This window comes from Tetrao urogallus (genome assembly GCF_951394365.1).
Source record: "Tetrao urogallus genome assembly, chromosome: 5".
Taxonomy (NCBI): Eukaryota; Metazoa; Chordata; class Aves; order Galliformes; family Phasianidae; genus Tetrao; species Tetrao urogallus.
Genome location: NC_136818.1, coordinates 48,719,970 through 48,747,934, shown reverse-complemented (window position 1 = coordinate 48,747,934; position 27,965 = coordinate 48,719,970). Strand labels below are relative to the sequence as shown.

General features: G+C 40.0%; 1 protein-coding gene across 1 annotated transcript; it reads right to left on the bottom strand.

Annotated features, from left to right (window-relative positions):
- Positions 1-92: 92 nt before the first annotated feature.
- Positions 93-27,939, bottom strand: LOC306946810 (kinesin-like protein KIF20B; the record flags this gene model as incomplete). The annotated part of the gene is made up of 33 exons (XM_079535911.1): positions 93-167; positions 1,263-1,405; positions 1,875-2,007; positions 2,759-2,839; positions 3,451-3,654; positions 4,664-4,789; positions 5,436-5,600; positions 6,566-6,742; positions 7,643-7,798; positions 8,649-8,788; positions 9,045-9,170; positions 9,816-9,876; positions 10,285-10,407; positions 11,048-11,186; positions 11,626-12,829; positions 14,969-15,131; positions 15,870-15,989; positions 16,198-16,259; positions 16,764-17,031; positions 17,603-17,750; positions 18,282-18,421; positions 19,448-19,702; positions 20,564-20,726; positions 22,118-22,264; positions 22,728-22,799; positions 23,266-23,377; positions 23,712-23,909; positions 24,560-24,608; positions 26,036-26,220; positions 26,597-26,735; positions 26,930-27,046; positions 27,215-27,301; positions 27,784-27,939. The coding sequence occupies 33 exons, from the start codon at positions 27,937-27,939 to the stop codon at positions 93-95; spliced, it is 5,634 nt and encodes a 1,877-aa protein (XP_079392037.1).
- Positions 27,940-27,965: the final 26 nt, after the last annotated feature.

Sequence of the window (27,965 nt, the reverse complement as noted above, 5' to 3'; positions counted from 1 at the left end):
TGTTAACGTTCAATAACAACCAGATATAACAATAACAATATAACAGAACTAAGTCCTGACTAAGTGGAACAAACATGCTTCTTCAAGGTTATTTAGCGTTTTTTGGATCGTAGTCGTCGCTTGATGATTACATGGTCGCTTTCCTTCTTGTTCTGTTCCACAGAAACCTGAAGAAAATATTTCAAAAGTTACTCATCTTTTTACACAAGACTGACAATGACCCATGCAAACCTATTTCTTCCCCTAAATGGATTTCAGAATGGCATTTGCTTATTATCTTTTAATCAGAATTCTATAGGATACAGAGATTCTGTAGGATACAGAAATCTATAGGATACAGACATTGTTTTAATGCAGCTTAATCAGAAGGAACAAATAAGACAAATGTACAAAATGCTGTTTATTTTAAAAAATACCCACTCCCAAAGAAATCCCGAAGGCAGCATTCACTTTAAAATGCTTATTTTCCAATGAGCATTCTAATGCACGTTTTGTGAAACATGGGGTGTTCAGAAAACATTTCTAGCCTAAATCCCTGTAGCTATGACTTGCCCAGCAATTCACTTCTCTGTTCAGTTCCATGCTCTCAGAAGTACAGTGAGAGAAAAAATTGTCTCATTTCCTTCGTGCTCTAACAAAACCCATTTTGGTTTCTGCCCCCCTCATCCATCAAATCAACAGAAAATTCAGTGGGATGTTACAGTGTGGGCAAATGAACACTATGTTGAACAGAAAAAGGACTCTAACATAATTAAAGGATGCGGCTCCAACAGAGCAAGAACTCTCAGCACCATAGCTGCTGGCAGAGTCACAAAATTGCTTTCTGAAATGGTGCATCAAGTCCTGGCACTTCAGATCCTTGACAAGTTGGCTTGGGCAGGATAACGCAGTTTCTGCATACCTAAAGAGCTGTTCAAGTTGTGCTTTAGAAAAGCATAGCTGCAGTAGAATAATCCCAACCCAACACACTGTAAGTAACTGTGATTCCAAATTGGAAGACGTCTCCATGATTGCTACATTCCCTACATAGGCTGCTGTAAGCCAGCAGCCAAATGCAGAGATCTTCAAAGAGAAAATAAAATAAAACTGCAGGAAGACCAACAAGAATGACTAGGTCGAACAAAGAAATAGCTCAGCACTTTCAACCTCCTCCTGCAAATAGATGAAATCTTCAAGTCTGTTGGACTCCTGAGTAGTTTATGTTGAGACAAGACTACAGAAATGCATTACATTGGACAGAATAGTAATGTGTAATCGCTCACCCAAGAAGCAGGTATATCTAGAGGGCAGGAAATGTCAGCTGAATACAGCTTCCTTTTGGATCTTTTTGGCTTCAACTCCTCCTTTCCAAGACTTTCTGGTTTAGGAGATTTTGGGGAGCTTACTGCTGCCATCAGCTTCTTGGCTAGAAGAAATTTGTTTTGATTCATAAAGTGACCAACTTACGGATTTCGTGAGTCTTTATATCAACAAATGCCAAAAGCTTCATTATAAACTTGGTTCATAAGTGATACATCAAGTTTAAATTAAAATATTCAGAAATTGCAATGGTCCATCAAGGGTATGAAAAACAAACATGACTCAGAAGTCGCTGGAAGTGAGGAACTTCGGCAGGAGCTAAACAACAGGCCTAACTTTTGTGCTGACAGAAGCACAAGGTGGAGTCAACTTCCTCTGCATACTTGCAGATTTTCATTCAAGTAGTAATGAATCTCGGAAGAGATGAACAAATGCATTTATTTCATAAGTTGAAGAGCAACGTAACATGGCAGACAAGTTCTCTAAGAATATATACATTCATAGCCTACAGCAGAAACAAGCCATTCTGCAGTGCCTACAGAAGGTGGAATAAATCTTACTTGTTCTACACCAACCTTTAGAGTGAATAATAGAAGGAGTACTTTGAAGAAAATCTCCAACTTTTTGTAGAGTTCCATCACTCCTGCTAGTCAATCTTCTACCGGAAGTACACACTCGCTTTCTTAGGAAGTATTCTTTTCCGGGTTTCTGTTTAACAGACACGTGAACAAGAAATAAGAGCATTGTTTAAGCTTTATTTTAGGTCAGTGTTATCTTAAGCCGACATTTTGAGCTTTGCTACTGACACCTCTGTTTATTATGCTAATGATATTACAACTGCAAGTAACGTAGACAATTTTATACCCTTTAGGGAGTTGTCAAAGTCTCAGCAATTCCAAGGCATAAGTTTCTTAACATTTGTTAAAGAAGCAGTAGTTTCTTTAAAAGTAAATCCCAAGCTGTGGAGATGTTTCTTACATAAGCTGCTCTAACTATAAGAAACACAAACAAACATACAAAACAGAAGACAACACATTGGGAAAAACCTACTCTTCACACTCTAACCATGCCAAGGATACTCCTAAGACATTAAAACATCTCTTTTTAATCATTCCCATGCATATAAATCACATGAATCTCAGCTTAATACAAGGGCTTCACTTACAGAAGCACGTGATAATACGCTCAGGCTTCTCCTCCCAACTATTCAGTCTGCCATGTCCTTTCCACCAAATCATTTCACACTACAGCCCAGCCATTGTACACTCTTGGGACAGACCGACTTGCTCTATGGTAAGCTTATGGGATTTAATAGGAGGAGGTCATAAGAGTTTAAGATTCCCATTCAGCTACACAAATAAGGATAAGACACTGCTGCATAAGAATGTTTACTCCCTTCAAATGGCCACACAATGACAGAAAGTCCCAAACTAGCTTCCAAACTAGAACAAAAACCAACCATTTTCTTGTCACTTGTAGAGGGTGAATTACAAGCCATGGCAGACTTTGCATTTTTCGAGTTCTCACTTATCACAAAATCCTGGGAAAATAAGACAAGTTTTAGCCACAACTCTTTTGGAAAGATTCGCTTTTCATTAGGTATATCACAAAAGCAAACACTTTCAACGCTATTGCATTCAGTAATAGGGAGGTATTTGCTAGCGGTAACAATTCCAATGTGAATCAAATACTAAATAAACATTCAAGTGCACAAATGGGTTGGTAGCATTATTAAGATATCAGTATTAGACATCCTGTGATGCGATGCCATCCCCATACAGAGTGGACTTTGTTCTCCCCAAGACTCGTAAGAAGCAAAACTGCATGTTGACAAGTCAGAGGAAACACTCAGATATTTCAGACAAAATAGAAAGCAAACGTATAAGAAGTCTGAAAAGCTGACTGATGTCTACAGATTTTCAAAGAAAATTCACAATGGAGTTGAGATAAAGTCTTTCCCTTCTCTTAAATCATTATCACCCAGCTTGGCTAGTAGTTTAGTTTCATTAAAGCTTGGACTCCCCACGCCAAGGTTCATCAATTAAATGATTCAACCACTTTCCTGAGATAGAAGTAGCATTTTTTAAAGCTTAAACGAGGAACGGTAGAAAGGCATCAGATATTTCGTTTTCTGTTTGGTGTAGGTCATACCTCATCCATGTCATCACTTTTTCTCTTCTTTCTTGTCCTAGGCATTTTCACCCTTGCAGGTAACATGCTGTCGCGCTGCTTAATCTCCATCTTATCAGGTTGCAGAGTTGGCAGTTGGATCTCCACCTCTGGTTTTGGGAAACAACCAGTTTTTCCATTTTCTGTGGATGCTTCAGAAGAGTGGAGGTCAGTTTCCAAATGCTCCTGATAGCACAGAGAAATTTTAAGTGCAAGTGTTAGGGAAGCCATGAGATCAAAAACTATCATGCATCTGGAGAAGGATATGCAAACCTGCAGTATCCCAGCTGTTAGCTTACAGAACACTTCTAACAGAAGAAGCAGTCTATTTCAGTTACAGCAGAGTTTAGCCCTTCTTTCCCAGAACCTGTTACAATTAAAATTATTGTTTCCAATCTAAGGTAACAGAAAAAGTTTTCCATGTTACATTGAGCCTGATGCTTTACAGCTCATTTTTCTCAAGGGCACAGACAACCATTCTCTTTCTACAATTAACTGACATGATCTTCTTCATCTCAACTCTGCTGCTGCAGAACTGGGCAGGAACAGAAGCTTTTGACGCAAGTGCCTTATTATCGTCCAGCTTAGTTTTAGGCAGTTTGCCCTTCCTCTTCTACACTAGAGTTGCAGAGATCCACCCAACCCTGTTTTTCTCGGCAGGAACAACAGAGTCAGAGCTGTGATCACGTGGACTCCTCCTTCTCTATGGCAGGAATTCAGCTAGTAGCTAGCATATCAAAAGCAAGTTCAGATGTTGAACAGAACATGGAAGACGGGCTGCTGGGGACATCAGGAAATGGCAGATGGCTGCTACTACTGCCATGAATACATAGAACTGCTACTTTACGAAAGCTGGCAAAGTTAGAAATCCTGCAGGGGAAGAAAACAAGTTCCATTCGCTGTGCCCATTTCAGTGGCTCTGTAAATTGCTTTCCAGGTGACTCATGTAATCATGAGCCACGTCATAAGCATCAACGAGAGGAAAGTTTTCAACTGCAAATAAGAGGAATTCATCACACAATGGTTTCAACAGCTTTTATTCCTACCAAAGGCTATGAAAACAGATGATCTGATCACCTTGAAAGGGATAAACAAAGCTTGAGAATTGTGTAGAGAACTCGAGACCTTTTCCTACTCATTCTTTATCAAGATCAGTACAACTACCACATTTTCAGATTTGAAGTCGCATACTAACCTCAGATTCGTTTAATGAAGTGACACAGCTAGGACGTCGAGTTGATGAATAATTCCCTTTAGCTTCACGTCTTCCTGGAATACTTTCTTCATCTCCGTTTTTAGTTTTGCTTTCTTTTTTCACAGCCTGTAAACATTTAAAATCAGTGAAGATCAAGCTGTGCAGCACACCTCCAAAATACTTTGAGTTTTCTAAAGTTTCCAGCGTAAAATCTCAAGCTCAGACACCACATGAACAAGTAAGTTGACCTTCACAGCACAAATCTGTGAAGGTAGTAACATCCATTCATCGTGTGATCTTCAGATTCACCCTACTGGGTCTCTCCAACAGCCTCATTCAGTACTCTACCTCCAAAAGAGACCAAGTCAGATGTTACTTAGGGACAAAATCTGTAATGCTGGTCGTCTTGTCATCCATTCAACCCATGCTCTCCGCACGCTCACAGCTGCTATGTTAGAATGCCAGAGACTAAACCTCTGCCTAATCTTTAGTGTCCACACATGAACACATGGAAAATTGAACGGAAAAGTTCCATTGCATATATACAGAGGTGGAGTTCCAGTAAATAAAATGCTTCTGAGAGGATGAGAGCACATGCCTGAGTGGAAGACAGAAAGAACCAACACTCATCACTGAATATGTCGTTAAAGGACTCTATGTTAAGAAAAGTGATTCTAACTCCTGGGAGATTTCCAGTATCTCTAGGAAAACAGCAGAACAAAAAGGGGGGAACAAGACTTTGAGTACATATTTTCTGTAAATATAATCATACCTTTTCATTTACAGAACGATCCATTCTACCTTGTCTTTCTTCAAGTAAAGGTACTTCTGACAAAGCCTGGGGGCTATTGTGGTTGATGCGTTGTTTTAATTCCTTTATAAAGTCATCTTTGTCAGCCAGTTCTTTTCTTAACTCTTCTATCACAGTTTCATTATCCTAATAAACACCGTAAAAATTGCTGAGTTGCAGGATTGGCAAAAGGAGCTAACACACACAAGCAGCACTGCAGTTACTTAGTAGCAACCGTTTCAGAATTGCAGGCTAAGACAGTAAGCTAATCAAGAACAATAACATTGCATGGTTCTGTATGGTCACTGCTACAAGTGCAGTAGTCACCTTATTGCCTGGGAAGATGTATTACAATATGTATTGAATTCTTTTCTTTTCTTCTACTCTTGTGCTTCAGCCTTTCTCTTAAGATACAAGAATAAAAAGGGTTTTTATTTGTTCACAAAGACCTCTGTACTGTGAGAATTGTCAGCCCTTGTAGGGGAAGTTTTGCTATGAGCGCGGCTCCCATCCCACAGAAGGAGATATCCAAACATTCTCAAAAAAGCACAACTCAATTAGTCTTCTGTTTAGCTTCTGAAGTTCCATGCTACTGCTTAGATTGGCTGTCCTGATTTAAAGCTGGACAGTGAAATAAAAAAGGCAACTTCCAGAGATCATTCCCCCTCTGCCTTTGATGCTTCCCTGCATCTCTCTTCCCATCTCCTTCCGTCTTTTCATGCCATTGTAGATACTAGCTCAGAGAAAACAAAGAAAGTAAGAAACCTGAGACAGAACTACTATCTGACCAAGTATTGAGCCTAGCTTGGGACCAAGAAACGCTGTGAAGTATGGGAAAAAGTTACAGACGTCCAGACTAACCTTAGGATCAAAAGCATCAAACTGACGTCCGTTTATTTGAACTACTAAAAATTTTGAAACTCTAGCACTAACAGAAATGCTGTTTCTGAAGAACGGAAGTCAAATCTGGTGCTTTTTTGGTTAGCTGCACTGCACACGATGTCAATACGACAGTGTTTAAGAACAGAACTACACCCAAAATACAAAGAGCTGGCATAGCGTTTTGCAGAATTTATGGGTAGCCAATCAGGCAGGAAGAAAAGAGAGCTGACCTTGCTTGAATCCTTTAAGGCCGATCGTTTCAGTTCTGCTATTTCTCTCTCTCTTTGCACGGCATTAGCAGCCAACGTTTTGAGCTGCACTTCCAAAGCTTCTACTAACTGATCTCTCTCTTCACGCCACTTTTGAAGATTGCTGTCCTTTTCCTCCAGCTGGGCAACAAGTCTTGCCTAAACAAAGAAAAGATTATCGATGAACAGCACTAGCACACACGGAAGTGTTCTTACAGTTTGGTAGGTAGCACTGTTTTACAGTCTTAGTAAATGTACGATCTCTTCAAGATCCACGGGAGCTCTGGAACTATTGCACTACAAACTACAGAAGCAAAACCATGCTTCTATTAGACAATCTCTGTTACTCTCCTTGTGAAAAATTATCATTGGTATTATTTAAGAACCTCCACTTCGGTTTGCTCATTTAGTGATTACTAACAGTACCAGTCTCCTCACATCCTCTGTGCTGCTTGCAGGTCCAGAAAGTCAGGACTAACTACTTCCGGATGCAAAAAAGGTTTTGTGCACCATACAGATGTACATGTTTGAGAAGTTACATGACAACAGCTCAGTGAACAGCTCAAGCAACCACTTTGTTATCAGTCACTTCTTGGAAAGTGATAAGGGAGCAAAAAAAAGGGAGCAGATTGACCCAGCAGTTTTATTCAGTATCTGGAGAGAAGTTTGTGGGGTTCCTTTCGAAACTCCATTGCCTTTTTCTTCCTTCTAAAGGCTTAGAGGCCTTCTGTGTTCCAGAAAAGAAAACAAACAAATCCTACTGTTCAAAATGTTTTCTTAGACTCATTAAGCAGTAATTTATTTTTCAACTGTAATTTTCTTATTTAAGTCCCACATATGTTACATTTTCCTAACTACATACGTAGTTAGGAAAGCTTTGTCTTTTTGTGACCCTCCTATTCCTCCCTTTTCCAAATCAAGCAGTTCTCATACGGGCTTCATAAGAAAGCAAGGGGACTTGGACAAGCTACTCTTACGTGCCCATACTGTTAGTACTTGGCGTGAAGTTGTCCCCAGACTACAGACTCTGGATGACTCTGCCAAGACCTCGTCACTTACAATTTCTGCTTGTTGCTTTCCGTGCCGTTGTCGGTCCTCAGCAAACTTCTTCATTTCTCTGTTGCGAAGATTCTCAGCTTCTTTTACCTGATTCAGGAGTCCTTCTTTTTCCTCCAGCCACTTCTTTCTATCAGTTTGATACTTGGCCTCACCTGTCTATTTCAAAGGAATCAGAAATGAAAAACTAAGTGATTAAGGAATAAAAGTCTTAAAAGCCAGGACGTCATTAAATAGACTTGTTTCTACAAGATCATAGAAACATTAGCAGTTTTTACTACAGAATGTTCCCAGTGCATGTATTGCATACTCATCAGTTCTTTTCCATTTAATAATAATATTTTTCAGTATTTCTTATTCAGACTGGAGGGACTCCACAGAACAACTTTTTCTCTTTATAAATGTTCTCACAAGCATTACAGAACTTACACCGAAAGTCACTGCATGAAAAACTATTTTAACTTAAAAGTGTCTAATATTTTATGCTGCCTTGCAGGAGATGTAGATAACTTGCACCTCCTTTGGGGTTGAAAGACAAAGAAACGTAACACAATTTACGCTGTAGGAATAGTCCATGTGTACTCAAGAACTTCACTCCAATCCACAACAACTTTATCTCCTTTTCTGTCGCAATCAACCTTACTGTCAGACACACTCACATATAGCATAGAGCATCTGAGAAACTACTTGAAAAAAAAGAAAAATTCTTTTAATCAAGGCCAATTAAAATTAGACCCTCAGCACAACAAAAAAAGGCTTCCTGGCGATAAAGTTAGGTGCTGATTTGGATAGCTTATACAAATTGCCCAAGCAACTAATAGAAAAAAGGTTGGACAAATGTATGTTAAGTTATAATTTGCTTTGAGTTAATACTCCTAGCTGTACCTGGTCCTTATTGCACACTGCACTGCAGGTTGTACAGGAAGTTTTCTTCATCAATGTAACAGTTTACTTTATCATGTTATAAGTAGTCTCCTAAGTTGAAGTTACAACTTTAAAGTGAAGTTACCTTCAGCTCTTTTTGCAGCTTTATTAATTCTGTATGGTTTTCATTCACGTTTGCCTCTTCCCCTTCCCTGTCCTTTTGCTGCCGGTCACTATTGCTCTGGTTCTGCAGTTCTCTGCATCTATGTTTCCACGTCTCCAGTTCTACTCAATACACAAAATGAGGTTAGACACCTTATCGTTTCAAATGTGTATTTGAAACACCACATTAATGACTTTTTACTAAAGCCACTTAGGTTTTGCCTGCTGTAGAACAAAGAAATAGCAGAAGCTTTTAACAAGTAGAAATTTGTTGTTCACTATGGAACATTAATGCCCAAACCAAATGAAAATGGAAGTGGCTATCACAATACATCTAAAGCACTTATGCATCACTGCTCCCTTTCCACTGAAAGATTACCTGAAGCTAATCTTTCGTTCTCTTCTATTTGAGCTTCAAGCACTTGATCTTGTTCAAGCTGAGTCTCTTCTTGTTCTTCTAATGTCATCTTCATAGCTTCAATTGTTTTTTCTTTTGCACACAGATCTGGAGGTTTGAAAATTTACAGATGAACTCCCTATTAGTTCCCGTTATCCTCTCCCGAGGAGTTTTCAAGTCGAGGTTCCCCCATGACCAAAAGCTCTCTTGAAAGAAACAGAGCATCTCTATTGAAATATTCACATACAGATACAAACAGAGTTCTTAAGTGACTCTTACCAACTTGTTTTAGGTGAGAATTCTAGTGCTAGGGACAATCAGAATATGGAGTTTATTACATGAGAGAATGACTGTAGTTCAGCTGCTCTAAGATCATCCTACAGCCTACAGAATCTGTTATTGCAGAACTTGACATTTCAGAGGTTGAGTTTACTTCAGAAGGTCAACTAAAACAGCACATGAGCAGCAGACTTTTTAAAAAGCACTGCAAATCTGCACTTTCTTGGAGACTTCTCCCAAATCTGTTGCTTTACTTTCAAGTTTACTTGATAATAGTCATACAGTAACATTTAAAGCAGTGCGTAACTATTAAACATCTAGTTTGGAGTTTCTCAAATCATGTTTTAAAATATAAAAGTGTAAGACTCGCCAAAGTCATTAGTGATGTGACAACATTGACATGGATACTACACAGAGATAGATAGATAGAGAGAGAGAGAGAGAGATGGAGAGAGAGGAAAAATAATGGCTGACCTTCACGTATTTTCTCATATTGTCTGGTGACTTCTTCCAACTTCTCGTTATTCAACAGCTCCTATATTTCACATTGAGAGAAAAGCATACACAGTAGAAACAAGCAGAATTTTTAAGACAGCCTACAATCAGTCATTTTTTCATAAAGTACAAATAAGCATTCTAGCTGATAAGAAGGGTTTGAGATGAGACATTTCGATTAACATACAGAGTTGTCACTCATCAGAATCAGGTTATATGCAGCTATTAAACATGTATTTACTATGCAGCTTATTGTATTTAAAGCAATCTGCCAGCGCTCTGCAATGACAAATTATTTGAACACCTTTCATGGTCTATCACTAATTTCAGTTGGCTACTTTCATTTTACCCCAATTTCTGTACGCTTTTTCCTGTGCTTGGAATACTCGCATCATTCGTTTAAAAAAAGAAAATTATGAGCAAGGAAATTTTAATAAAAGTCATGTACCTGTCTAAGTTGCTGGATAGTAAGCCTTTTGACATCCAGCTCTTCACTGAACTGTTTTTTAATCTTTTCAAGTTCATCAATTCTGTTCCTCAGAGATTTCTCCGAAGAACGCAATGACGACACCTGTAACATAAGTAAAGCACACAGTTATTTTAAGACTTCTGTAAACCAAGTTACCTAAAACCATTTTTATGCCTCACAGTTTTCCACCCTAAACACTTCCCATAATATTTCCAACTAAGTTCCAGTAAAATCGGTTGTAAAATACCTTCCCGCTTAATGACTAAATTATAATCATTAATATCATTAAGATGAAAATAAAGAAAAAAACCCAAACTTAATATTAAAGAGCCTCTGGAAATCAGTCTATTTCTCATCAGGTAAATACCATTTTTCTTCCCAGTTATCAGCACTTTTCACAGGAGTCAGGTTTGAGGTTTTGGAGTTGCCACAAATACCAGAGGCAAGGCTGCTGTTACTACAAAGATCACCACAAGTCCCCCTCCAGAAGCCAATTAGCCATTCTTTTCACAAACATTATTCAAGACTACCAACAAAGTTTACTTTCCTCTGTTCGTTATCTTTATGAAACCATGTCTTGACTTCTGGTCTCCTCTACAGCTTCAACGGCAACATTCACTAAGCGTTGCTGCTTGCCCCACCAGCGTGACACATTTTTAAGCTTCGTAGGTAAGGTTTGAGCAAACAAGTTCTAACAACAGAAAGCCAAGCACAATCTTCTAGAAGAAACTTGACTACAAACCTCGCTTTGTATTTGCAGAATTTGTTTCTTGGCATCAGGAAGTTTGTCTTTTAAGTCTGCATATTCTTCTTCTTTCCTCTGCAAATCTTTTTTCAAATTCCGCACAAGGACAGAGCTCTCAGCAACAGCCTTTTTAAGCCTTATGTTAAAAATAAAGAGACAAAGAACATTACTGTACGCATCTCATGGAAACAGCATTTGTGGCTTAATCCAGGCCCTGCCTGCTGGTTTCTACTTGTAAATAGAATCTTAGATCTATCTAGACCAGTGACAAGATTTAAACAATTACTTTCAAATTTCAGCTTGCCTCTCATAATCAGATTCTGAAGCTACAGATACTTCAGATTCTGTTCTGAGGGATGTACAACAAAACCACCAGAAATCCCCAAGTTATTCTTTGCTTCCTTGCACGCTCCTGTATTCCCTTTGAACTCAAGTAGCATACCAAAGCATCCTAAAGTAGTAGCTTGGCTACTGATAAACATGCAAAAGCATTAAGTCAAAGGGATGTTCACAAGAACGAGTTTTAACTCTAGCTCGTTCTCAAAGGGCTGTAAGTTATCTCAGGAGTTACTTACGATTCTATAGTTTGCATTTTCTCCTTTTCACTCTTTTCCTTTTCCCAAAGAGAGTGCTTCATCAGCTCCAAGCTGTTTTTCAGCTGCACAACTTCTTCCATCAGATTTGCTTTTTCATTATTTAGCTCTTCAACCTTTGTGTCTTCATTAGCAGACTTCTCCTGCAGAGCTGCCATAACTGTTCCTAGATTTACAATAATGGATTCCTTTTCCTTAAGTAACTCTTCGAGTTTTGTCACGCTGCCTTCCTTTGCTCTGAAAGCTTCCAGGAGACATTCAAGCTCTCTTATTTTTACCTCACAGTTGGCAACTTCCTCCTCAAATTGTGCAATTACTCTGTGATCTTCCGCAGCCTTTTTTTCAAAGTCCCAGGTTTTCTTTTCTACTTGCTCTTGTAACTGATTCATAAGATCTTCTTTCTGACTATCTGGATTTGTAACCTCGCTTAGCTTCATGTCAAGTCGATTATTACAATTCTCAGCATCTTTCAGTCCCTTCCTTAGGCTTTCAACATCTTGAAGCAGTGCTTCGATCCGCTGACTTTTTTGTGAGGAAACATCAATAATACTTTTGCATGCTTCCCAAATCCTTTCAAGACCGTGGTCAAAGGAGCGGTCCTGTGCAAGATCTGACAGAGAAGAAGCCTGTGACTGAAGGCATGCAGAACTAATTTGAGATCTCTCTGGTTCATCTTCCTCAGAGCCTGAGGAATCCTCTACATTGACTAAGTCAGTATCGATAGCGTAGGACTCTAAGTGACGTTTGTATAAGTCACCTAATTTGGTCTGCACTGCTTTTACTTGTGACACTTTATCAATTATGTTTTGTTTGGCAACTTCTATGATGTTATTTAGTTGAACATTTTTTTCTTCTAGCCCCATATTTACAGATCTCTGTTCATCCAGCTCAGAAGCAATTTCCCGATACTCAGCTTGACACTGCCGAAGTTGTTCACAGAGGTCAGCAGCTGTTTCTTCAGAAAAAGAGAGCTTAATACTCAGGCTTGTGACCTGCTTACTGAGACCTTCTTTTTTATTTTCTTCTCTCCTGCAATGCTCTTCAAGCACAGCTAAGTGACGTTCCAAGGTTTCCGTTCTTTCCCTCAGTGCTAGTACTTCCATATGGTACGCAGAGCACTTCTGCGTCACGTGTTCAATTCTCTTTTGCTCTAGAGTGCTCTTTTTCTTTCTCTCCTTCACAACAACTGGAAAAAAAACACCACACAAAGAAAAGGAATGCAGCTCACGTTGATGAAAATCAATACTAGGTAGTAGTTCACAATACCAAGTATCAACTACTAAATGAAAAACTGTCTTAACATGAAAGCCATACCCTCACATCTCGTGGTATTTGAAAGTACAAATGGAGTTAAAGCCCTCTGAACTCGTAATCACGTGCCTCAGACTTCTAGACATAGTTTGCAGCAAAAAGCTTTCAGTCCGCAAGAACGCTTTTACCGTGGCACTACTCCAACCTTCCACTGCACACTAGTAGAACACGTGGTGAGTTTTAAGAAACATGGGAACGAAGTAGATAATTCAGCTATATTGCTTCCACCTTCCCTGCTTCAGCAATCCCTAGAAAACAGCTAAGAATCCACCTACATCTAAGAGGTATTAGACAGTTCTCTGAGAAGTTTCATTTAAACTCCTGGTGCTCTTACTTTAAAAAGATAAAATCCGGGACAAGTTGATCACTTCAGTGTGGGTATCTGCTGTCTCCTTTTTTTCAGTTGGTCTCTGAACAACTTATGGGGATTCCTACTTCTGTCCACACCTACTATTTTTTTGCATAGAAAGCTTGCTCAGAAAAAGGTACACATTTGCAGACTCAAGTTTCCATAAACAGTGCATTAGCTTGGGGCTGGTTTTTCCTTAGCTAGTGAGCACTAACTAAAATTACATGCATTTTCTTCCTATCAGAAGTGACTCCTGCTGTACTTCTTCCTTGCTTTAGAATCCAGCTACGTCCATTAAGTAATATGCATACTTTGCTTCAGCATTTAAAAAATAAGTCAAGACTTAAATGACTAGGGATTGTGACAGCACAATATATCCCACAGAAATTTTGTAGAGTCCCGCTATTACTACAACCACAGAAAAGCAGAACTTTGTAGCATCCACACACAGCCAGCATTACACACAGATACACGTGGATTGCATGGAAACGGCCTCTTAACCAATCCAACAAGTTCCACAGACGGCCCCCAAGTGATTTAGAAGTCGTTCTGAAGCAACAGCAGTGGCATCTTCAATCCCAAACCAGGTTTTGGGTTTAAATTGCTCCCAGCACCTCTAGCAAAGGCGAGTAAAATCCTCCGTTGGAAGACTTAGAAGTAATCTAAATGCTTTGTGCTGAAATGTACAAGCAAACACTAAAGCAAGAGAAGTAAGACTGCAAGAAGGTATGTGATGTTTAGTCTAGAAGCTCCTTATGCACCAAGTAAGGAAAAAGCATGATCCCAAAACGTGGGAAACGGGACCGAAAGCTCAGTGAATGGTGTAAATACCCTGAACTTCAAACCAAGATAACCTATCGTCTCTAATGAAATTTTGCTCACGCTACTAGGATTAACTAAATTCTATAAGAGAATCAGCACAACACACCTGTGCTCACTGTTACATTGTGTATATTTAATACAGTTAAAGAAAATATATTAAACAGTAATTGGACACTTATAATACAAATTAAAAAAAACAACATCCAACATGATTGAATAGTCAGTATTTCTTCACAGAAAACTCAAGGCTGACCTTGTGAGTATCAGTTATCCATTTTAATTCCTAGCTGGAAGAGTACTACCATTAACTTTTTAAATGAGAGCTTCAGTCATATGATTATAACAAGCCTACTACAACTGGAAGTACGACAAAGTCCACATCAGCTCTATTTCCCTTCCTCTGTCTCTGGTAATACGAATATGCGTGATACCATTCAGTGGTCACATTATTTGGCATAAATACTGGATCCTAAAGATGGCAGAGGGAAATCATCCAAGAGAAGCATTCTCATACAAACAAGGCATGGCTTTCCTCTCTTGCACATATTTCGCAAGAGAAAGGCAAGAAAGGAAGGGACTACAGCTAAGCCGTGGATGAGGAAAAAGCAGCAAAAAGGAAATAAATAGTGCAGAAAGCTTTTATTTTAAGCATTCAGAAATGAACAGCATAGGACCTTCTGCAAAAGGGATATTTACATTACAGTTACTTCTATTTACAGAATAACACGGGATTTTCTCCTCATACCATAAGGTTGCGCTTCACAACCTTTTGCTTCCATTCCAGAATAGGAATCAATTTGGTTTTTTGGAAGACCCCTGGCTCAGCGATGGAAGAAACTGTACCTTTCTTTGGAGGTGGCTCTTCCACAGGAGGCTTATCTTCAAAACAGCGCTTTCTGCCCACTTCCAACTCACTTTCCGCACGTCCCTTGAATCGGCTGCTTTCACTAGCTTTATTAGAGTTCTCATTTGCCAGCTTTGTTTTAAATGTAGTTATAGTCTTTTCCTGTATTGATATAAGACCAGTTACATTGAAGCTGAACAAAAGGACCACTTAACGCACAGTAATCTTCTGTAGGCAAACATTTTCACAAAACTACACAGCTGCAACGTTTATCCAGGGACCCTAAAGATGTCAGTTACAAATCCCAGCAACAGCAAGAACAGGTACACCTTCAGATAAGGACGAGCACAATACTCGGTGCAGTACACAAGGGAGAGCAAGAGCCTAGCAGGTTACAAAGCAAAAGACTTGCACACAATCCAGAGGAGTTTACCAGAGTGACAGAATTAACTATAAATGCTTTCAGAGCTACTTCAGGCTACCACACATCAAGGTAGAAAATGAAGAAAAGCCACCAGAAGTGGTATGCACACACACTTCTAGCCAAGCTACTCTTCACATACTCAGTAGCTTGCAGTACATTAGTCAGGAGAGCTCTATTAACTGCATAGAATGTAGAGGTATCCTGGCCATCCACTCATACTTCAAACTCCGCTCAATATACTCCTACTGCTGCTCTTCCTTTGATGTAGGAGCGTCAGGTAGCAGTTGGTGGAACACACTGATATTTTTCTTGCTTGCGTTAACAACAACTATCTTCAGATTAACCTGAATTGTTTACAATTTCAAACAGCAACAGCTTCGTACAGAAAATCACTTTTACAGAAGTGAATGCATTACAAGCATAGGGTTTGGGATGGGTTGTTTCGGTGTAAAGATAGTGAGATGGGCAAAACTCACATAGTCCTTCACTTTTTCTTCTAAATGAGATCTCAAGTCTTGTAGCTTTGTAATAATGGCATCTTTCTGCACCACGACATCTGTTAGCACTTGAATCCTTTCGTTTTGCACATTCATTCTCTTGGAAACAAAATAAAAAAATAGTTCAGTCATCAGCTTCTAATGCAGTGTTAAGTAGCCGAATTGCACAATGCATTTTAAACGCAAGTTCAGTTTCGCTAAACTTGGTGAGAAAGCTACTCCTGGAGCCTACTGGAACAGCATTTTAAGCTACCACAACTTGGTTTTAAACAAATAATCCTACACAGGATTTTCGTGATAAAGTTACCTCGGTTGCTTCTTTCAGTTGCTCAACAGACTCATCCAATTGAATCACCTGCATTTCAAAGTCTGTAACACACAGAAAAACTGGCATTAATAAGTAGCCAATAGGTAGTTTACTCAGTAACCCCAGATGTTCCCAGACATTCTGATGTTGGAGTAGATTTGAAGAAATTAATTCATTTGCACGTGGCCTGCACTTATAGGAGTGTTTCAAAAGTTGTATTTGTTGGAATGAAAAGGTTGCATCAGCAAGAAGTAAAGAAGAGCAGGGATTACAGTACAACAGCAAAATCTACACAGGGACATTTAACCCCATACTTCTGAAAGCTTCAGCCTGCTAGCTGCAGCTTAAGCGGAAAAAACATGAAATAACCAAGAACCGTGCAATTGTTCAACCTGAACACATGCACAGAACAAACAATCACTTCATATTGCACACAGGCTTTGTATTATATACAGGCGATGGCTCCAAACGTAGAACATCTCCTCTACTTCCAGCTCAAATTGCTTATGTCTACTTCGGATTAGTGAACTATTTCTTTCTTCTACCCATGGCATCACACAACTCACCTTTGTTCTTCTGTCTCAGCTCTTCCTCAGTTTTAAGTAGTTTGGTGTTTTTCTCTGTCAGCTCTTCCTTGGCCTTCATGAGCTCAAAGCCAGCTTTTTCCAGCTGCTCCTCAAGCCGACCAATAGCTTCCTGTGGATCCTCTAGGGATGCAATGTAACTATGTGCTGCCACAGCTTGCTTTTTAATATCCATAACATCACGCTGCAGAGAATCAAGAATGCCCTCAAGATCAGCACAGGTGTCACGCACTGCGCTATGTTCTCCACCCTGGAACACAATTTCTTGTCAGTTACAGTTGGTGGATAGCTACCTACGCAATAGCTGTTACTTCTACAGATAGTTTGGATAGCCACTGTGAAGTCAACCACCTAAACAGTTTTTAATTCCAGCTTCAAAGCCCACCTTGCAAGTTCACATGCAACTTAACAGAGAGTTGTATTGGGGGGCGCGGGGAGTGGGAGATATGAATTGGCAATCTAGCAACAGCTATTATATTTTATAGTATTTGACGACCCACTATCACACTCCTTTTTTATATTACCACAGATACAACTCCTGCAAATTTAACCTGTAAGCTAGGATTCCCTTTTTCCTCGAACACAGGGTCATTTTTCGTTTTCTGTTGCAGAAACACAAAGAAAAGCCGTCAAATTCCCAAAGCTTTCTGAAAGGCTCAGCAACCATTCGTACTAGATGAAGAATAGATGCATCTTGCTCATCATACAGCAACACAGCCTGCCTTTCCTTGTGACCAGCCTTTCAGCTCCCTAAGACGTGCCCATACCACTAAACTAGTAAAAAGGAAAATATTTAAGAAAAAGCAAGAACGAAAAAATACCAGGGGTTCAGCTTGTTCGCTGCGAGGCAGATTCTTTAGTTTCTCTTCGCCTGGGTTGTCAGCATAACCACTTACAAGTTCCTTCAAAATTTCAAGGCGCTTTTCAGAATTTTCTTCAAGCCGTTCTCGTTCCTGGGAAAGGCATTCTCTGTAGAACAAAAGACAGAACATACGTCAGCTAAAAGCCAACCCATCTCAACCGCTACGTTATTAGCGCAGTTTCTTGAAAACAAAGATGTTTCTCTATTTCGGCACCACAGAATAATACACAGAATATTACTGCTACACTGACAAAGAAATGTATTTCCCCACTCCCCAAGACCTGATGGAGGTGAGGGAGAGCAGCAGCAGGTGACAACAGATGCAAATGTTTACTAGAAGACTTCTTCCTGAGCTCCTCAAGCCAGAAAAATTCTGTTTGCCACTAAGAGAGCAGTCAGTAAAGATACCCTCCTCTCCTCAGCCTCCAAATCAAAGCCTTTCCTACGCTGTATTTCTCCTAAAATCCACCGTCCAGGTAGACATTGATTTCTTACCAGAGACCAAGTAAGAGTAAAAGAGCAAGTCCAGCAGAATAATAGACTATTCTTTCATCCAATCCAACTCTCAGCAACACGGGAATACACCCTCACCTTTCCTTTTCAACCAATAACTTTAAGAGCGTTTAAAGCTAACTTACTTGAACTCTGTTTCCTGCTGAGCAAAATATCGGGTAAATTCTTGGGCCACTTCATCACGAATTTTCAGTTCCAGCAGTAACTTGTCCTTCTTCTCAGCAATAAGTTTGTTCTTCAAGTCTTCCACAAGATTCAGCAGTGCCTAGGATAACAGCACTATTAAGTTTTTCATGGTTTCCAATGTTTGGTTTGGTATTAAGTTTTTCAATGTTTTCCCTAGAACTGAGTTTTCTCCCTTCACTCTATTTGAAAATGACCTCCCACTTCTTTTATTAACTTATTCATAAACAGAAGCCTTCACATTTGGTCCTAGCTCAATAACTTACAGGCTTGCTCAGATAAGTCATTTGCCAAGAAATCTAAAGCAGATAATTCATATAGAATTCAGCTGTTACTTTGCAGATGCCCTTTTTTTTTGGTGGGGTGGGGGTGGGAGGGGGAAGGGGGTGATGGGAGAGATAATACTAATTAAATGCTACCAAAATATTCTCAAGCCTTCTGTTCCTGCCTCTTTGCCCTATCTAGAAGTAACTTTTAAAAGAAGCAAAGCAAGGTCCTAAAAGAGAATAAAATATCTGTATTCTTGCTATGTACTGACCACAAGAAAATAATAACACATCTGCATGCCTCAATGCTCTATTTCAATTTGGACACATTTCACACAGCTTCCCCACACAAGACACTAAGTCAGAGTCATTCCAAATTCATCCACAGACAGGAGGGGAAATAACTCTTTGAAAGGACAGACAACAGCAGGACAAGGGCAAATGGTTTTAAGTTGAGGGAGGGAAGATTTAAGTTGGATGTCAGGAGGGAGTTCTTCACAGAGGAAGTGGTGAGGTGCTGGAACAGGCTGCCCAGAGAGATTATGGGTACCCCCTCCCAGAGGTGTTCAAGGCCAGATTGGATGGAGCCCTGGGCAGCCTAGTCTGGTATTGAATGGGGAGGTTGGTGGCCCTGCATGCGGCAGGGGGGTTGGAGATCCATGATCCTTGAGGTCCCTTCCAACCCTGGCCATTCTGTGATTCTGAGATTCCACTTAGTTCTTAACATTGAATTTAGGGACAGAAAGGGTGCTCAGAACGAAGAGGAGGGAGATGGAAGAAAAGAAGGATGTTGTTACAAGCCTCAGGGATGCACTAATTCTTAAAGCAGTCCGGGCACTTACTGAATATTCTTCTTTCCCTACCAGAACTTTATTTTCTTCGTATTTCAGCACTGTTTCTTCTCCTGACTTCTTATGTTCTTGCTCCATCTCATAGTCATCATCTTCCACTACATCTTCTAGGGTCTGGTCCCACAGAAATCCAGTGCTTCTCCTTGGGACGGTCATTTTAGAGCAAAAAGGCATTGATGATCCACTGGCTGAGTTCTGGCCAAATGACTCATCACGAGGAGGAACAGATGCATCCGTTACTACAACCTGCCCAGGAAATAAAAGAACAAAGCCATCAGTATTCCTTCAACCTTGACTAGTACTTCCAAGAGGGACCTGCTGTCATTTCCTCTCCGGAGCTTACTACTCCCTTGGCCTATAGCCTTTGTTTGGTCACTACTTCAACCAGTTTTCAAGAAAGTAGAAAGGAATTACTGCAGACTCCAATCCTCCCCTTAGTCTCAAGACTATCACTAGCCAAACAACGTGCAAGAACTGCCACTTCACGAAGCCACAGGTTTCTGCTTTTGCTTTCAGTTTCCAGTTGCACGCAATGCAACTGGACATCATCTTTTCAGGTCTTTGTCTTGCACAACCACATCACCCTCGTAGGCTGCTCCTTCGACTTTCCCACTTAACCTCCTTAGATACGGCCACAATCCGAGGGCACACATCCACCAGTCACTCTTCAGACAACAAACTGCCAACGCTTCAAACACTTCCATCAAGCCTGCAGCACTGATCGGACAGTTTAACTTCCTCAGCCTTATATCATGACTCTCATTCCTACCCATTCTGACTAACCTCCGCTTCCCCACTGAAGCCTCTTACGGCCATAACACAGCCTTTCAAACTCTTTGCTGCTCCATTTATATTGTCAGGGCTTGACCTGAACAAGAGTCAAAATTACAACACGTATGGGCTAGCTGGATTGGCTTTCCTGGGTGGGATCATATTTTGGGAAGAGAGAAAAATTAAGTAAATAGTGGAGAATTTCCTCCCGATATGACAAGTTGCTTCTTGTTAGGCTGAAAACCTTTTAGGAATAAGATTCTCAGAAGAGAAGGGCTTCCGCCCTCACACCCCAAAGAAACACAACAACCCCAGGAGAGACTACAGCACACTCACTTTTTGTGCAAGAGCTGAGAACCTCAGCACGTTGAACGTTTCATCATAGGCTGAAGCACTCTGGCTGATGTTTACTAACATGTGTATCTTCCCTTTTCCACTGAAGAATCCCTGAAGAAAGTGCGTCAACTTACTCTCCCGAAACGGTATGTGCTGCTGCACCCTTTGGAGACAAAAACCACAGCAAAGCCCATTACCACAAGTTAACAACTTCAGTTCAGTGTACGAGCTATCCAAGCGGAAGACAGCATATTAATAGCGGCAGAACTCCTTACATCATTTTGGGTTGTGGGCTGTTTTTAATGCTATCGCTTTTTGCTAGTCTGCAGACAGGTTGTGTGGTTGTTCCAGCTACTACGCAGCCTTTATCTTCTTGGACATCGCACAAGAATATTTAAAACAAAAAGTACGTCCAACATTTAGCCTATGTTAGGTCACACGGCCTCACATTACCTTCAATTCTCTCTCTCCTTTCTCTTTCCCTTACCATCTTTGCAAAAACGGCCTATCTACTTCTCAGAAAACAGTTTCTACTTGTACGAAAACCTCACCTCCCTGGTGAGGTTGCCCACTGCACTCTTGACAGCTACTGAATTCTGCAAATAGTGCAAGAAAGCTTCAGATAGTTACACTGCTGTCACAACACACACACGACCCATAAGCAGCTCTACTGCAGGAGTGCTAAACAAGAGTCGTGTTAAGAAAATGACTATCAAAGTCATCTATCAATATGATAAGTGATTAAGCTTCAGTACATTTCTTCTGAATTGTTCAGATGTCAAGTGATCAGGACCAGAACATAAAACAGTTCTGAACACATCACAGCTCTTCAAGAAGCTGCTAACTTTAAAGGCACCCTTCTTACCTACAAAGGAAGGACCGACGAGAGACTAAACCTCTAGCTAGGCCTATTTTCATCTTCTTTAAAGCACAACAGAATTTGAGTAGGCTACCAGGCAGAGTGTTAGCAAATAAGAGAATTTCTTCAAGCACACAATGGCATTCCCCAAGCACAGAGCACACTTAATCTGTGTGGGAGAAAGACATCTTCAAGTGAGAATCTACAGAGAAAGCTGCTCCTGAGCGGTTGCATCCAGCTGTGACTGTAAATAAATACTACATCCTTTTAAAACACAGAAAGTTCTGCCTGCACTCACTTAGAGCCCAACCGCAGGCAAAAATAGCAGGTAGGCTTCTCTTCTGTCTGCATTATTGTAGAGAAAATAGTGAAGAGAAACTGTCTATCTTATCCCAGGATTTCTTTGAGAAGGCAAGGCCAGAAGAAACAATGTTAAGTTGCTTAAGTCCACGATAACACGTTCAAAGATTCAGAACTCAAAGGTTTACTTAAAAAAATCAAAAGTAAAAAATAAACAAAGCCGGCAAGTTTATAGACCACTTTGTTAGATCAACAAGGCTTCACACAACTGCAGAAGTCTACGTGTACTTTTCACTCATGCCTTAGCTTTGTACTCTGCATTTTAGACAATAGCTTAAACGTTGCACGCAATACCTGAAATCCACACCTGGTTTCCAGTTAGTACAAGGACTTACTTTGACTGCTGACTGATCCTGAGTGCACTGATACACTTGCTTAGAGTCAGGAGAGACGTATTGATATTTCCACTCTCTTTCAGCCTATCACCTTCGTTGCGCGTCTTGGTATACCTTTCTGAACCAGCAAGATCACACAGGGATAACCTGAAGGCAGATAAGGAAAATTAAGTTTTCTTGCCTCGGAACGTGCCCTGATTATTTTCATTTCTAACACAACCACTCCTCCCAACGGAAGAATTTCTTGAACCCTCCCATGCTTTTTAATGTTGCTTTCCTAGCGAAGCTGCACGCTACTTCCTGCCAAACGCTTCTTCAACAAAGCTTCCATTTTTCTGCCATGCGCTTCTTTCTGAGGACTTAACGTTAGTTCAGAAGTCGAGTGGAGCAGGATAGAGGAACATTGTGCTGAACAGGGGGCACAAGATGCAGAACAGCACTGCAACTGGATGGTTTAGTACCGTATGACGATAGGAAATGGGGAACCACCGCTCATACACGAGGCTCCATCAGGGAACACTGAGTACGTAGCCTAGTATCAATACACCAACACTGAAAACAACTGACAATTTCACCCCAAAAGAAGAAGGGACCTTTGCTCTGAACTTACTCATTGACTCGTGTCACTCGTGGCATTTCAAGGTCTTCAATTTTTAGTAACTTGATGGTAAATATACTGTGGCTAAAAGGAGAAATTTAAAACCAGTAAGGAGAAATGAAGAAAGGACAGAAATACATGTATTTTTACAAATCTACAACATCTAGTCAAAACGCTGCTGGATCTACTTGAGATTCAATTAACTTCATAATTCTACTGGATGCAGTAAGCCTTTTAAAGAGACTTTTTTCTCAGCTTTTTTTGCTTTTCTTCCCTCCCCCAAAACACCAGTACTTAGACAGAAGAAGGCTTAGTTATTCTGCTGAGAGTTTTTGATAAAACAATTGGCTTTTGTACACGCTTATCTGCTTGAAGGACTAATCCATCTTGTTTCAAGCACTAGAATCACATGCAGTTACAGGATATCTAATGGAACACTCGATATCAAGCCTCTTTAAAGCCTTCTGCCCTACAAAAGCCACAGGCAGTATTTTCACTTATCCCTCTTCCCCACACCATCTTATACCCAACCTCAGACAAAGTCTCCCACCTTCGGCTGGAGCAAGCATTCAGCTTTGTGCTTGCAAAACTCCGGTGTTTCTGTCCCAGTTTAAAAAGTCCAAAAGCTTCTTCACAATCAGAGACCTGAACCCACTGCAGACCTTTCAAAAGAAGGAAAAGTGACTTTGGGAGCTTCACTAGCAGAAGGAAAAGTGAACAAGAAATGAGGTATACAAACAAAGAATAATACACTTAGTCAACACAAGAAAATACTGTATTAAGTCTGCTTCAGACACACGATAAGCTGATGAGAGATAAGACTAAGGTTCTTCCTCCCATGGAAAAGGGCAAGACACAGTATGCCTCTGCATTCAAGCAGACATTTCTAGAGCTAAACTGAACACATTTAAGAGTTTTCTATCTCAGAAGAAACATTATTACAGAAATAGCACTTTTCCATGACAAGCATGGTGATTTGCAAAGCACTCCAGTTACCTTTCACGTAAGAATATCCCTTGATGTCTGGAGCAAGGCGAAGTGTCTTCTTTTTCCTGTCATCTGACATAGGAGCCAGTAAATCATAAAAACATTCATTGTAAATCTCAAAAAATGAAACCCAAACAGAGAACTTTGAGAAATTATCTAGAGATAATCTGCTAGATTGTTCTGATCCTTTTGAGAGATTTCCTACACCTGCAAAGTAGAAAATATTACAAGTCAATCTAGAGACAGCAAAACTAATTGCATTTAAAAATAAGTAACGACTAAGATTACAGCAGCCTTGTTAATTAAAGAAAACTCTTCCCAGGCAAAAACCACGGACATCCCCCTCCTCCCATACACACACAGACCATCTGGAAGTCATATGCTTGCCCTACACCTTTGCAAAGACACATCCACTTGAGAGCTTGCTTTTTCACTTCCAAAACCTAATCTAACGCGTCTAGTTGGGTTAGAAATATTCTGAACTCTTCAAAGGCTTTACAATATAGAGACTTGAACTGGTAGAGAAGCCTCGCTCTGACTTTTTAGGGAAACTTACTATTTAGGCAGTTCTTAAATGCCCTAAAAGCCTGTCAGAATATCACTAGGAATTTTATCACAAGCCATTCTCTTTCTCTTCGTTTTACTTACACCTCATGCTTAACACCAGGTTATGCTAGACGTCCAAGTAGTCTCCTAACCACTTCATCCCTTCTGTTTTCTGCCCAGATGTCCTGCCCATTATTCCAATCCATCACAAATAAAAGCCAAATAATCCTTTTATTATTAACATTAGCAAGGAGCCAGTTCTTGACCTTAGCAGTTAGAAAAGCTTCTGCATTGTTTAATACAAAACATACCCTTAGAATCAGCCGGTGCTTTGCCGTTAGTGCTATTGCGATGTTCTACCTACAAAAGAAAAGAGAGACTTCTGGATTTATTATTGAAGTACAGCACTAACACACCACCTGTTACCTGTTTGGTTTTGGGTTTTTTTTTTTGTTTGTTTGTTTGTTTTGTTTTTTTCTTTTTTTAAAATACAGATATATGGCCCTCCCAGAAAGCAATACAGCATAGCTTCAATATGCCAACGCCAAAATCCTGGCTGTACACTATGATTGGTTCACTGCACTCATACATTTCTGTGTTTTTACCTTACTACTCATTCCTGGCATTTCCTTTACTACAACATACTACAGCTCGCCGATACAGGGGGAAAAAAGAAAAAATGGAGGAGAATCCCAAACTGGAAGGAGTTACTTAACAGAATGATTTTCAACAGCCCGGTTGTAGTCTGCATATTACCCTTGATTTCATCAAACTAGGGTTCCTGAAGTATTTTTCTTTTTGTCATTTTCATAATTCAGGACTTCCATATCTTATGGCTTATTAGGTCAATTCTTGGAAACTAAAGTTAAGGTAGAATACTTGATCATTTAGTGTAGGCAAGCACCTCATTGCTTCTTAACACAGGCTGTCAAAGTCTTACACAACTGAAATTAACTCTAAACTTTGTAAATATACTATTTTCTTTGTCCAAACTGCTTAATAATATAAAATGGTTCCCAACATCCAGAACTTATGATGTTCACAGACGCATAATCAGTTCCCTGGCTACAGATTCTGAGTGGTATTTTTTTTTTTCCTATTAAAGCACAAAAGTAGAAAGAAATTCCCATCTACCAAAGTGAAGACAAGGAGTCTCACATACCAGACACAGTATGCTTAAGAAGAAAAACGGAGAAATTTTCATCTACACAACACACAGACCTGGCTTTGGGTAGGCAGCAAAGCTTGCACCTAGTCAGTTTATCAGGTCAAGTTTTCTACCTACAAACATGGCTCTTGAAACCAGAGGAGGCACCTCTAGCACATGATCACATCTCATCCTACTCCATTAGAGAGTTAAGATCAGCATACAGCCGTTCACTGCATTTTCTTTCCACACCCTCACTAAACCTGGAACAGAGCTTTGGTTCATGCACATGTAGAAGACAGGTGTTGTTTCCCCCCGCCATACTTACAGATCATTGCAGCCAGACTTAACACGTGCCTGGGCTCTCAAAGTTATTCAGAAAGAATCTGACTGCCACCTGCCTTTGACGCACACTTAACTAACTCCTCAATAAGATCAACCTAACTCCACAACTGAAATACCCCACTATGGTGTGGCATGCCACTAAGAAGATGCTTCATTCTTTGTCGACAGGAACAGAAAGATGAATAAACAACTGCGTGAGAACACACAAGCCTCTTTCATCACACAATGCACAGGATCACACTGAGCTCTCTCAAGACGCATGTACTCATCGTTTCTTTATGAAGTGGTCTCCTACCTCTTTTGTCAGACGAAGCAAGGAATTTTTAAGAGCAGTTTCTTCTCTCACTTGGTCTTCAGTCAGTTTTATGTAATCTCGCCACCGAATAGGTTTCAGATCCATTTTGGTGTATAGCCTTCCTCCAATAGTTTTAAACAACATATCCATCGTCCTTGGCAAAATACCAACATCATCTTCTGTCCCTGTAAGCAAAAGAAAGGCCCCAGTAATTATCATGAGCAACGTACAAAGTAAATGAAGACGAAGATAACGGATTTGAATCTCAAGGCACACACAAAGAATTTAGAGGCCAGTTACAGTCTGAAGCAGCGTTTGCAGTGTTACTAGTGAAACACAACCCATTCCTTAGACATTACAGGGCATCACTTGAAAGCAGCCAAGATATACTGCATCAGCTTAGCCATAAGAGAAGGGGGAAAAGAAAACACAGCAAAATCCCACATTCAACAAATATGCAAGTTTTCAACTGTTTTCCAGGCTTCCTCCCCTCTCTGAAATAATCTGAAGTAAATCCTGCTTTAATAAACTAATTCAAGGAAAAAACTTTTCTACTCTTACCTTGGAATGTGTAGGTTTTCCCAGCATTTGTAATGCCATACGTAAAAACAAGGCGATTACATCCTTCTAGGAAGTCTAGCACTGGCTGCTTCACTGCACCTTCAAAGAATTCTTCTTGAGTTGCTTCAGGTCCAAACACCTGAACGTTATCAAGAAGCTGGTTAATCTCTTTAGCTTGTTTAAGCAGTCCTTACATACTTGTAGGAGTCAGATACACGCTTATAATCATACAGGGAATTCTTAAGAGAAACTTGTTGGTTCTATCTTAAGTAACAGAAGACAAGCAACATCTTCCACAAATAACTTAGAGGCATTTAAAGAAAATTCATTTACTCGTGAAAAGGTGAATTTCTGTATCGCCTGTCCTGCAGTTTTCTCAGTCGGTCGACTCCAGGAGCTCTTAGGGGGTTTCAGTATAACGCTTGTTGAGTCCTCAAGTGAAACACACCCCTATTAAAAGGAAGCACAAGTAATGCAGGCATCAAAAGTGTTTTAAAAGATCATCATAAGGGGAAAAGTAAACAAGTATACATTAAGGGTTGTTTGTTTTCTTTTGTTTGGTAGCTTGGGTTTTTTTTGTTGTTTGTTTTTAGCGTTAAGATTAAGTAAATGTCGTACCTGAGATCCATTTGCTCTTTCCAGTGCTGTAAAGGGCTTAATGCGCAGGCAAACTTGTATGTGTCCCCTAGGCTCCAAACTAGACCTCTAAAATTGAAAGAGCTGGAAGTTACAAATCTGACTAGATCCTCTCTTTGATGATTAGCACATTTAGACAGCATTCTTTTCATCAGCCTGTTGTAACAGACTCATTTGATGACACGGGAAGCACGAATATTTCACTCTGTTTTCACAAGTGCTTTGGCCCCTGCTAAACTTCCTTGTGAGAGCCTAGAGTTTCAAAACAAATAATACTGCAGTACACTCATGTTCTGCATTCAGGCCAACTATAAGCACAAGTCTTCCATCACTCTGCTTCTCTGAAGCGACGTCAGCTTCACCCACTGAGACTGGTGCACCCCATAAGGTATCAAAGCAACACCACACATCTTGGTCTAGCCTACGCACAGTCTAAAGGCACAGAAGAGATGACTGTCATCTCCTCTTTAAGATGCTAATTCTTCTTACCAAGAAAAGAATGAAGTTTCTTTCACAAGATCCAATTAATTTTAATATTGAAGCTTTCTTACCCGGCTCATGTCTGAGCTTGAAGAAACCAAACTAAACTCATCAGAGAGATTTGTTTTTATGTCTTCCACATTTACCAGTCCTGTTCTTTCTGGAAGCTCTATGCCAGCTACATAGGATGGTCTCAAAATTTTATCTTCTTCTGAATTAGTTTCCATTCTGCAAGATGATACAAAAAGAAATT